At 42.2% G+C, this 12394-nt stretch overlaps 2 protein-coding genes across 2 annotated transcripts; one reads left to right on the top strand and one right to left on the bottom strand.

Moving 5' to 3' along the window:
• Positions 1 to 7829: 7829 nt before the first annotated feature.
• On the top strand, positions 7830 to 9236 carry LOC103995879 (WRKY transcription factor WRKY51). Its single transcript, XM_009416610.3, has 3 exons — positions 7830 to 8608; positions 8705 to 8830; positions 8920 to 9236. The coding sequence occupies exons 1-3, from the start codon at positions 7959 to 7961 to the stop codon at positions 9119 to 9121; spliced, it is 978 nt and encodes a 325-aa protein (XP_009414885.2). The 5' UTR covers positions 7830 to 7958; the 3' UTR covers positions 9122 to 9236.
• Positions 9237 to 9688: 452 nt separating this feature from the next.
• On the bottom strand, positions 9689 to 11290 carry LOC135675885 (plant intracellular Ras-group-related LRR protein 1-like). The gene is made up of 4 exons (XM_065186506.1): positions 11160 to 11290; positions 10899 to 11067; positions 10634 to 10803; positions 9689 to 10556 (listed from the first exon to the last, which is right to left on the bottom strand). The coding sequence occupies exons 2-4, from the start codon at positions 11058 to 11060 to the stop codon at positions 9857 to 9859; spliced, it is 1032 nt and encodes a 343-aa protein (XP_065042578.1). The 5' UTR covers positions 11061 to 11067; positions 11160 to 11290; the 3' UTR covers positions 9689 to 9856.
• Positions 11291 to 12394: the final 1104 nt, after the last annotated feature.

Below are 12394 nucleotides of genomic sequence, written 5' to 3'. Positions count from 1 at the left end.
CGTAGATATTGTTTATATTTTGGCCTTGGACCAAGGTTGCCCCCGTACTCAAATACTTTATAAGAAATGAGTTAGGAAAGAACCCAATAGAGGTGTTATTGTGTTTGTAGAATTAAGAAATATAAATAAGGTCCTTTTTAATATAAGATGTATACAAAACATCATCGAGTGTAAAGGTGTTAGTGTTTAAATTAAGTGTTATAGAACTAGTGTGAGTAATAAGAATTCTTATTACCATCACCAATGATGATATCTTCATTGTCTCTATACTCGTTCTGGATGGTTAAGTTTTGTAGATCAGAAGTAATATGATGAGAAATACCAGAGCCAACAATCCAATTGTTTAGATGAGTAGTTGGAGTAGTCATGATATTTACTTGATGCCAATTAAATATAGTAGTAGACTTAGGTTGAGACCGACATACTTTTTTAGTGTGTCTAATTTTGTCACAGAGTTTGTAGATGATTTTTTATTGTTGGGATGCCAAAGCTATTGATGATTGTTATTTCTTCTTGACGGTGCTCACCTCCTGTGATCCATTGGTGAGGAAGATGCGAGGACGATGGTCGAAGGTGAGCGTGTTGGTGACAACCCTCAGGTAACGGATGAAGGACGATCAGGTCCTTCACAAAAATGCCTTCAGTGCTGCGACGAAGAGGATGGTTCAGGGTGGGTGGTGTACATCAAGCAAGAGTGTTGGTGGTTTGTGATCCCGACCCGGTTCTTGAATCTACTAGTGTTCTTCTCCTAGCTTCAGGTCCATCGGTTTGAAGTCCATCGATCATATCAATAACAACTGTGAGCAGAGTTTGTCGATGAGTAGAGGAGGCTACTTGGAGGAAACTAACACCATCAAAGTATACTGCTTCTACCGAGCAAGATGCTACAGTCTGAGAAGGACTGCCAACCAGAAATTTTATTGTCGTCGACGACAGATGAGATAATCTATCGACAGATGGGTGATGTTGTTGTAGGTCGATGGCGAGCAAGCACTCGGTGCAGAGATAGGCCATTATTGCTACAAAGATAATAGATCGATCGATAAAGAAATTACTGTCCAGCGAAAGGATCGTTAAGGGAGAAAAATTGATAGTGGATATAGGAGAAATCATTATCGTCGAACTACTAGAAGAGGAAGGCTTGTTGAAGACAAGACAAGATAATATTTAAAATTGATATTGAATTGAGGAAAGAGATACTTTTTATTCAATATTTAAACAGATTTTGAGAAAGAGATTTTTCTCTATCAATCATTTAAATCATAATTAAATTAATTATTTCAATCTAAAAATATCTCTATCAAATCAGGATGGTGATGTATCACTAGAAAACTGACTCGATCGATCGTTACCCCAACCTCTTTCGAATTTGGCACTACGTGATTTCAATCGAAAATGTGTACATCATTCACACAGCACCTAATTGACTTGGCTCAGTTTCAACCTAATTATATCTAAAACCTACTTGATATAAATAATTATTATAAAGCTAAATCAAATGTTATCCGACATATCATTGGTTCATCGATGCCTCGTCTGATTCTTCGACGCATCGTCTTTTCTTGCAGCCTATTGTCCAATCGGCCAGTTGACCTCCGCAACTTCGATTTCCTTGGCGTAATTTTCGCTCTTCTTGGCCCGATGCTCTAACCCATGACCCAAAGCCTTCTGTCGATATGTCGACTGATCCTCTGACTCGACGTTCAATCTTCTGATATGTTCCACTCCGGCCCAACATGATTTTTCCTGCTTTAATTATCTCTCCCTGATTGAAGCTTCCTCCATCACTCAAAACGCAGATCAGATCATAAACACATTAATTGATTTCATCATCAAAATTCGAGATTCAATAATCTTCTCCTTTTTTATGATGACAATCAATTGATGACGAAGTTTAAACTAAACTCCCCCAATCAATATGTCATATCGATATAACTCTTGAATTCAAAAATCCTGACAATAAGTCATCATAAAATCATGCATTAACAAAATTTTAATACATTATCCCATGAATGATTGTCACCATACTTCTCCCCCTTTGTCATCAACAAAAAAGAAAAGTGTATCTAGCCAGTTTTTGAGATATGCAAGTTTTACAACATACAAGCTAGCAATTTTTTCATCACTTTACAACATGCATAATCACTAAATCATCATTAATTTTAAAGAAGTGAAAGCTTGTAAATTTTGTAAGTTTGCACTTTTACTTCTTAAGATAGGCAAGCTAGCATTTTTTTGGTGATGTTCAAGATAACAAGTTTTTGAAAAAGAATGTAAATTTTATATCATGCAAGCTAGCAAGTTCATTTCCTAGCAAGTTTTTCTCCTTGAAATTTGTAAGCTAGCAAATTTAGCAAGTTTTACATCATTTTAGAATATGCAAGCTAATAAATTTTATATCATTTTAGAGCATGCAAGCTAGCAAATTTTACTCCCCCTTTGTCATAGTCAAATGGAAGGGAAGAATACAATGTTGTAATTCTTTTCCCTTTACATCAATTTTCAAATCATGACAAAGATAAAGTATCATTCTTAATTCAATATGTTTGTGTATCATTATAGTTTTAAATTAAAATATGCACAATTTTAAAACCTTGCATTTCATCCTTCATGCATGATACCAAAAATAAATCATCATTATAGGCATATCATATATGATGCTCAAGCATTCATGATACATCATTTTGGGTATAACATTCATGATGCTAAGACATTAAAATTTTTAAGCATTTATCACTTAACGCATTAAATTGACATTTTGATCTTGATACCAAACATTCATCATTTTTCTCATGCATGATACTAAAGCATTCATAATACCAAACATTATATCAACATTTTTAAGCATTTATCACTTCATGATTGTTGGTACTAAACATTCATCATTTATTTTCTCCCCCTTTGTTATAGGTAAAAAGGATAATCATTCAACAATGCAAATGTTTGAAAGCATGCCAAGTAAGTTTTACACCAATTTATCCAAACTAGCAAAACTATCTCCCTTAATGTGCAAAACTTTTCCCATTGCATCATTTTTCAAATCATTATATGAAATATATCAATAAAAAATAACTTGATAATAAGATATATAATTCATGAAGACAAATTATGAATATCAAGAGACAAATTATGATTCTTTTGGATAGCAAAAAGAAGAAACATATTAAAAGATTTAGATTCATATAAATCTCAAGTTGTCAAGATCATCATTTATATATTAATGAAAGATCTCAAGTTATAATTCAAAAAATCATGATTCATAAAAAATCTCCTCTTAAATAATATGAGAACACATAATAAGAGATCTTGATTCATAAAAGTTTTTAAGTTATAATTTCGAGGAATCAAAATCACGATATAGGTAAAAACTCATTCAAATTCAAATAATCAAAATCACTCTCAACAGATTCAAAATGAAATAAATAGATTATCGATATCTTAAAATACTAGTAATATCTTTTCTCCCCTTTGTCATTGTAAATAAGAAAGAAGGAGAGTGAAATAATGCATAACAGAACTCAAGTCATAAATTTTCAAGATGTCAAGTAGCATATTATGGTTTTTTAGGATAAGTCTTCTTTTTAGTGAATAGAAAAAAGAATCATAGAAGAATAAAGTATGAAAAATCTTGATTTATCGAAAAATTTCTAAGTTGTAATCAAAAGAATAATCATGATTCATTTGGATAATTTTCCTCTTTAGATGATAAAATCATACAAGAACAAAATGATTTATATAAAATACATCTCATGTTGTAAACATGAATAAATCAAGTGTTTGGTTAAATATGAAATTAAATTATCAAATCCAAAAATATCATCAAAATCACTTTTCGGATAATGTAATGAAAGCAACATAGATTAAAAATAGCTCAAGTTTTTTAGTTTTAAATTTTGTGATTGATTTCATGCAAGCATGTCTTTGTCTTTTTTATGTTAGGAATGAGTCGACACTAAGGGTGGGGGGTGAATTAATGTAGCGGATAAAAATAACGTCAGTTCTGAAATTTTCATATATTTGATAAAAATCGATATGAGAAATGCTTAACTTTGAAAGCGTACTAAAGAGTGTAATGAGAAGGTAAAGCAAGTAAGGTAGTTTGCAGTAAAGATAAATTGTACAAATAGAAATACAAATCGAGTTTTATAGTGGTTCGGTCGTCGTGAACTACATCCACTCTTGATTCCTCTTCCGTCGAGGCTACTAACATCCACTAATAGTCTTCCTTCAATAGGTAAAGACCAACCATATTCTTCCAACTCTATTCTCCTTTTGACAGGCTCAGGAAAGAATATTTACACCCCGACAACCTCCTCTCTTAAACTTCACTAACACTTAGAGTTTCAGAGGAGTTCATACACGATTACATTAGCGTTTTCTTTTCTTTTTGCTCTCAATTGTGTGTAATCTGAGCAGGGATGAGAGAGGTATTTATAGGTCCCAAATGAATTCAAACTTGGAGCCTAAAAGTGTCTCATCCCCAGTTTTCGAGGTACTAGTGGTACCACCGCTTGTGTTAGGCGGTACCACCGCCTGACACCTTGCCATTGGGCAATACCACCGCCTAGTCTGGTCGTACACCTTGGAGACTATGTACCGCCCACACTGTTAGTACCACCACTTGACATAGTCTCGGAGACTATGCCATGCGATGTCGCCCCAGATTTCCCCCAATAACTACGTATACTTAGTAAAGTAATATATGAAGATGACATAAAATTGAAAATTGTCAAAAGAAGTGGTTGGGGCAGATCCCATATATCAGTATAGATAATTTTAAATGGTCTAGAATAATATATGAAAGATGTTCTAAAATGTAGTCTATAACTTTTATTACTAACACAAGCATCACAATGACTTACAATTCTACTTGATTTGAAAATTAGAAGAGAGTAATAAGAAAATAACCGTTATTGAATGGAGGATGATGGATGACTTAGATGACGATACCACACATCGATTGGAGCAGCAATTAAGATAAGAGCGATTAGATTGGTGATTTGTAAAACTGATGGTCACTCGTAGATATTATTTTTATTTTGGCCTCGGACCAAGGTTGCCCCCGTGCTCAAATCCTTTATAAGAAATGAGTTAGAAAAAAACCCAATAGAGGTGTTATTGTGTTTGCATAATTAAGAAATATAAATAAGGTCCTTTTTAATGTAAGATGTATACAAAACATTATCGAGTGTAAATGTATTAGAGTTTAAATTAAGTGTTATGGAACTAGTGTAAGTAATAAGAATTCTTATTACCGTCACCAATGATGATATCTTCATTGTCTCCATACTCGTTCTTGATGGTTAAGTTTTGTATATCAAAAGTAATATGATGAGAAATACCAGAGCCAACAATCCAATTGTTTAGATGAGTAGTTGGAGTAGTCGTGATATTTACTTGATGCCAATTAGATATAGTAGTAGACTTGGGTCGAGACCGACATACTTTTTTAGTTTGTCCAATTTTGTCATAGAGTTTGCAGATGATTTTTTGTTGTTGGGATGCTAAAACTATTGATGATTGTTATTTCTTCTTGACGTTGCTCACCTCTTATGATCCATCGGTGAGGAAGATGTGGGGATGATGGTCGAAGGTGAGCGTGTTGGTGATAATCCTCAGGTAACGGATGAAGGATGATCAGGTCCTTCACAAAAATGCCTTCAGCACTGCGACGAAGATGATGGTTCAAGGCGGGTGGTGTACGTCAAGCAGGAGTGTTGGTGGTTCGTGATCCCGACCCGGTTCCTGAACCTACCAATGTTCTTCTCCTAGCTTGAGGTCCACCGGTTTGAAGTTCGTTGATCATATCAATAACAACTATGAGCAGAGTCTGTCGCTGAGTAGAGGAGACTACTTGGAGGAAACCAACACCATCAGAGTATACTGCTTCTATCGAGCAAGATGCTACGGTCTGAGAAGGATTGCCAACCAGTAGTTTTCTTGTCATCGACGACAGATAAGATAATCGATCGATGGATGGGTGATGTTGTTATAGGTCAATGGCGAGCAAGCACTCGGTATAGAGATGGGCCATTATTGCTACAATGATGATAGACTGATCGATAGAGAAATTACTATCCAGGATCGTTAAGGGAGAAAATTGGTAGTGGAGAAAGGAGAAATCATGGTCGTGGAACTACAAGAAAAGGAAGGCTTGCTGAAGACAAGATGTCCTATGATACCATATTCAATTGAGGAAAGAGATACTTTTTATTCAATATTTAAACAGATTTTGAGAAAAAGATTTTTCTCTATCAATCATTTAAATCATAATTAAATTAATTATTTAAATCTAAAAATATCTCTATAAAATCAGGATGGTGATGTATCACTAGAAAAACTGACTCGATCGATCGTTACCCCAACCTCTTTCGAATTTGGCACTACGTGATTTCAATCATGGTTGCGAAAATGTGTAATCATTCACAACAGTGACCTTAGAGACAATAAATAAAGCCCATGATGTATAATTTTAGACAATATAAACTATTTCAATACACTTGTGATCATATAGATTTAACATTTGATTAAATATTTCGAATTCAAATTGAATGAAATTTATTAAGTACCCAACACAATCTTATATGTTTTCAACTCGATCTTTTTTTGGTTCAACATAATGTCACTAAGAGATATGATACAGGATTTCAATTGGTTTTATAATCCCTTTATTCCTGCGGCTTAATGTCCTCATTCGTAGCAACAACCTCACAATCGAAGTCCTCGGCGTAATCGATGTCTCTTGCCACCTGCAATGAGGCATTCCTCATTAAAGTCGCTGATTAAGAATCCTGGCTTAGGATATAATCATGCACAAAAGTTTTAATAACACTAGATATTCATCTAATTACTTGAATAATTTCAAGTCTAAGCTGAAAAATGACACTGTGATTTAAATTTCATTCACTACGCAATCGATTAATCATATCAGCTTCAACTCCAACTCCAACCCATACAATAAAATGAAGCCTATACCTTTCAAAAGCCTTAAGTAATAGATAGAAACGCATCATGTCATCGAGAAAGCAGCCACTATCTTTTGTTTGCGACTTGACTCCGATACCGCCGATGGGCACCAAAAGTCAAAAAGAGACCGAGTCGTAGCCAGCTTTGCCCAAAAGAAAAAGAAGTAATCAAACGAGACACACCGCAAAAGAAGGAAAACGACAAGAACGAGACAGGGGTTTGCTTGCTGGCTACGCTTCTGTCTCGTCGGTCAACTCTCCAAGGATGGGAAGGAATCATCGGCTGGAGACCTCTCATCGAGGAAGACGCCCGATCCAACGGCCCACATCGTCGGCACGAATTCCTGCGCCCGCCTCACGGTGCCTTCGACACTACGGCTGCTTCCTATCGTCAACGCGCGAATCTCACCACTTTCCCTCGTTGACCTTTGCTCCATTTTCGTGATTAAATCCGATACGAACGAATCCAATACCCGAGTATTCGCACTTTTATTTGGGTCCGTATTGTGAAGCCCGGGCGACGTTTCGATTGATTATTGGTCCGACCGGTGTTATGTGGGACACGCGTCGCGGCGGGATGGGTGTAGTTGCATCGATATTCGCGAGTTCTGCAATCCAACGGTGGAAACACGCTCGTGAGACTCGGAAAAGTATCGGGTGGAGGAAGAAAAGCATCGGTGGTTTGGAGTGCCAGTTAGTGTCAAATCCCAGTCAACTTTCCAAGTTTGACTTGGAAAAGCCAAAGGCACATCGTTTCCTTTTCCCAATGGCCCAATTAAAGACGCAACTAATGTGGGCACTCATGATGTATTTTGTTTCTGCTTGACCGTTTGATCTAAAGGGCGTCGTTGACTTGGATTCTCCTTCTCTGTTTTCTCACCATATAATTCTCCTCCCCGTCGTCCGCCCCTCAACTTCTGCCGAGCTCTTCTCTCAGCTGATCTCGAGCACTGCGAGTCTCCTTGGACGGTTGCTTGACCTCGTCGAGTTGTGATGGCCGTCGATCTGATGGGCCTCGGGAAGATGGACGATCTGATGGCGATGCAGGAGGCGGCCGCAGCTGGGATCCGCAGCTTGGAGCACCTCGCTTTGCAGCTCTCCACCCACCAACCGCCACCGGACTGCCGCGAGATCACCGACCTGAAGGTCTCCACGTTCAAGAGGGCGATCTCCGTCGTAAACCGCACCGGCCACGCCCGCTTCCGCCGGGGTCCGGTCCCCGCTCCCCCTCCCCCTCCCGAAGGCGCTGCATCGGAGACCCTGAGCCTGTTCGTTGAACCACCGAAGCCGCAGCAGCCGCCCCCCCAGCGTCCGGTTGTAGCGCCGAAGGCCCTCAACCTGGACTTCACCAACCCCAAAGGCGAACCCGCCGCGACGCCCGTGAACCTTAGCTTCGGCTCATCGAGCACGACGTCATCCGGCAACTCGTCGTTCCTCTCGGCGGTCACCGGCGACGGCAGCGTCACCAACGGCAAGATAGGGCCGGCCATCCTTGCAGCGGCCACCCCCTGCGTCGGGAAACCGCCTCTCTCATCGTCCCACAAGAAGCGATCCCTCGATGATGGCCACACCCACGGTCACGGTGATGTCGCCGTGGGGAAGCACGCCGGCCCCGGCAACCGCTGCCACTGCTCCAAGAAAAAGTAAGTCCCCATAACTATCTCCCCTATCGTCGGGCGCACGCCAGCGGGCCACCAACAAGCCGTCTAACTTGCGCTCCTTCTTCGTTACTACTGCAGGAAGCATCGGGTAAAAACGACGATACGCGTGCCGGCGATAAGCTCGAAGAACGCCGACATACCGCCCGACGAGTACTCGTGGCGTAAGTACGGGCAGAAGCCGATCAAGGGCTCCCCTTACCCTAGGTAACTATGCTCCGCCCTCTCCTACTGACGTCCGATCTCTGGCCCTCGGGCGACGTGGCATATTCTGATCGGTCTGATCCGTGCCGCAGGGGATACTACAAGTGCAGCAGCGTGCGCGGGTGCCCGGCGCGGAAGCACGTGGAGCGGGCGCCCGACGACCCTTCGATGGTGATCGTGACGTACGAGGGGGAGCACCGGCACGCCCTGAACCTGATGGCCATCTCAACCGACGGCGTGGTCGTCGACCCGCCTAACCAGGGCGGCTCATCCTTCAGAGGAGGTCCCTTTTGAGCCGCCGGAATCCTACATCTCCCTTTCTTTCGAGGATTCGTGGTAGATCTGTAAATTTTGCGAATAGGAAAGAAAACAGTTCAAAAAATAAAAAAAGCTGGGTTTGATGATTTCATCGTACACCATACGTTCGACGAAATGCCTCGACGAAGTGCTCAGCTGAGTGAAGCCCCTGTAATATATTGTTTTAAGGCGAATTCGGAGGCGATGGCGGAAGCGGAGGCACGCTGTATTCGCCACCAGGCCTTGCCCGAAGCCCCTGCGCCGCCGCCAAGCGCCTGACGTGCGCAAACAAATCCTCCGTGAGCATAAAATTCGCCAAAGCGATTTGTATAGCTTAGGTCGAACGCAAAGCCAACTTGAGGAATGGGTTGCAGTGTTGTCGAAGGCCACCGAGTGTCGACCCGGCCCATCCAACATCCCCGAGAGGCGCCATCCGTTCGACGAGATGCCTCAACTAAATACTTAGCCGCCCGCTTGCTTCCTAATGAACCCAAAACAGTACATCATATATCGATCACAAACAGTCTGGACATAAATTAGTACCCACCATAAGAGATCCAAAGATGAGAAGCATAAGCATGGAGATCTTAGAAATGTACTCGTAGATAACGATTACAGTGATAGAACGAACACTCGTTCCTGGCTTAGGATAATTACATGCCTGATCCATCTGTTCATCTAACCAAGAAAAACCCAAAACCGCACCTCGACAAGCAGACCAACGACACCATGCTACTTCCTGGGCGAAGCCCTTCGGGGAGAGAAGAGTCGTCGAGGTGAGAAGATGCCGACGTACCGCGGCGAGGCGAGCCCATCTATCGAGCGGTAATCCGACAACAAGAACCCGTCGTTCTCATCGCCAACGCTGATGTTGCTGGAGATCATGCCGCCGCTGAACGTCCCGCACTTGACCAGCTTCTTGATCCACGAGTTCTTCTTCGCGGGCGAAGCGCCAGCCGTGTCGCTCCCGTTCATCCTCGCGCTGAGGTACCCGCGCACTGACTCGACGCCTTGCTCCACCACGTCCATCGGCGGGCACACCAGGGGGTTGCCCTCTGCCTGGAACTTGCGAAGCTTCGCCATGCACCCCATGGAGCTGGGGAGGGCACCGATGCTGTTGTAGCTGATGTCGAGCTCCACCAGGGAGACGAGGAGGCCGATGGCGTAGGGAAGGGACTGGAGGTAGTGGAAGTTCTGGCCCACGTTGAGGACTTCGAGCCGGATGAGGTTCTCGAGCCCGTCGGGGAGGGAGCGCAGGCAGTTGAGTCGGGCGTCGAGGACCCGGAGGGAGGTCATGTGGGAGGTGGAGTAAGGGAGGAAGGCGAGCTTGTTGGAGTTGACAGCGAGCTTTCTGAGGTCGGTGAGCTCAAAACCCAAGGTCTCCGGGAGCTTGGTAAGCTGGTTGAAGTTGGCAATCAGCTCCTGCAAAGCCCTGCAGACGACAAAAGAAGACTCTAAAATCTCTCTACTACTCTTCTCTTCTCCCAGAGCTATCGAGGGAAGACATACCGGCAATCCTCGATGGTCTTCGGAAGCGACTCGATGAGGTTGCCGGAGACGTTCAAGGCCTTCATCTTGGAGAGGCAGCCAATGGAGTTGGGCAGCGCCCTCAGCTGGTTGGAGTGCACGTCCAACACCACCAAGTTGAGTAGCCTGGCCGTGAGCGATTCCGGAATGCACTGCGTACGACCATCACATGCTAATCCATATCGCGCAGAACCAACAAAGGGAGACAGCGTTACCGATCTGGATTAACGAAGCACGAAGAACTGACCTGAAGGTTATTATTCGAGAGATCGAGCTTGGCGATGGCGCCGAGATTAATGGAAGGATTGGGCAACGAGTCCAGAGACATGCCACTTAAGTCCAACTCCTGCGGCTTCTTCCCGTCATCCGACTCCTCGGCTCTCACCCTCTTCTTCCCTTCCATCCTCATCTCCTCCCTTCACCCACCCACCTCGTCAGTAACGGCAACACAGGGCGAAAGGAGACACAGGCGACAGACGATGGAAGGGGAGGAGATAGCAGGACTCACCTGTTCCCAAAGTGCGCCAGATGGGGTTATGAAACGCAGCCAGCGAAACCAGGAATGGCGATGCAAACGTTGGAGCGCAGAGATGGTGATGAGAGAGGCGGGGGGAGGGCGGAGGCTTAAAAGGCAGGAGAGGTGGGGATCGGGGGGAGTACGTACGGATGTACCGTGTCTCGTGACACGAATGCATGACATCAGACCGGACAGTGGCACGTCGCCCGTGGAAAAGTCAACGGCAGCAACCCCGCTCTCTTCCACCCACCTGGGCGGCTGAGGGACGGAGGGTGGCCGGGAATAACGGGACGGTGGCGTAAATAGGATCGTTTAGGGGTTGGAGAAGGCTTTAATTTCCTTGATGGGGCATCTGACTCGTTCCATCCTATGATTCGACGGTCCATATGGGTGACAAGAAAGAGTCATTTTCTTATAATCAAAAGATGTACTATTTCTTAATCGAAGAAAACTATTGAGAATTTTTTGACAAGTGATGAATTTTAATTCCATGAATTTGCTAAAAGATATAAAATTATCGTTTTTTTTCTGTATAGATTACCCGTGAAAGTATGATTATATATTATCAGCTCTTATGTTTCGGATGACTCTGTATTATTGAAGAAGTGAAGAAGCTTTATTGAAGAAATAAAAAATACTTCAATACATTTAACGTTTCCTCTCCTATTTATAAACAGAATAAAGAATTTTCCTCGTAGTTAGAAAAATCTTATCTTCCTACGAATCTCTCAATGCAATAGCTTTACACAATCTAATGAAAAGTCAACTTCACAAGTTTGGTCTACTCTGATATCCCAAGTTATTTACCAACACATCTAGATTTATATCTTTTGCACTCCTCTTCACATGTGAGTGGCAGAGTTTAGGTTAATGATTTTATTTGTTTCGGTCTGATATCAACTTGAATATAATTTTATTATCTTGATTGGATTTAGATGTGCAAGGCAGTTGATGTAGGAGAACATGGATGGCATGTTTAAAGAAAGTTGGTCCTTGTCACTTGGGTTGACTTGTTTGAGAGAGAGGCCCATGTATTTGCTTTGAGGATGCTGATGCTGAGCTTTCCTGCCCACAATTAAGTAGCAAGTTGCAAGCTTTGGATTTGGGTTTGTACATGCATGCTTCTTGTTCTTGCAGTTTAGATTTCTTTGTGTTTTCTGTGCCTCTCAAGCATTATTTTTCTCATGACTTTTTGGCCATTCAGATGTGACATATACTGTGGCATG

This window comes from Musa acuminata, chromosome BXJ1-1 (genome assembly GCF_036884655.1).
Source record: "Musa acuminata AAA Group cultivar baxijiao chromosome BXJ1-1, Cavendish_Baxijiao_AAA, whole genome shotgun sequence".
Taxonomy (NCBI): domain Eukaryota; kingdom Viridiplantae; phylum Streptophyta; class Magnoliopsida; order Zingiberales; family Musaceae; genus Musa; species Musa acuminata.
Note: the sequence above shows the minus strand (reverse complement) of the source record. Positions and strands in the feature narration are given on the sequence as shown.

Excerpts from the sequence above, each read along its gene's own strand:
- LOC135675885 (XM_065186506.1), bottom strand. The coding sequence starts at position 11,060 with ATGAGGATGGAAGGGAAGAAGAGGGTGAGAGCCGAGGAGTCGGATGAC. Across the intron at positions 10,804-10,898 it reads TCTCGAATAATAACCTTCAG|TGCATTCCGGAATCGCTCAC; the intron begins GTCAGTTCTTCG and ends GGTCGTACGCAG. Across the intron at positions 10,557-10,633 it reads AAGACCATCGAGGATTGCCG|GGCTTTGCAGGAGCTGATTG; the intron begins GTATGTCTTCCC and ends TGTCGTCTGCAG.
- LOC103995879 (XM_009416610.3), top strand. The coding sequence starts at position 7,959 with ATGGCCGTCGATCTGATGGGCCTCGGGAAGATGGACGATCTGATGGCG. Across the intron at positions 8,609-8,704 it reads TGCCACTGCTCCAAGAAAAA|GAAGCATCGGGTAAAAACGA; the intron begins GTAAGTCCCCAT and ends TTACTACTGCAG. Across the intron at positions 8,831-8,919 it reads AAGGGCTCCCCTTACCCTAG|GGGATACTACAAGTGCAGCA; the intron begins GTAACTATGCTC and ends TCCGTGCCGCAG.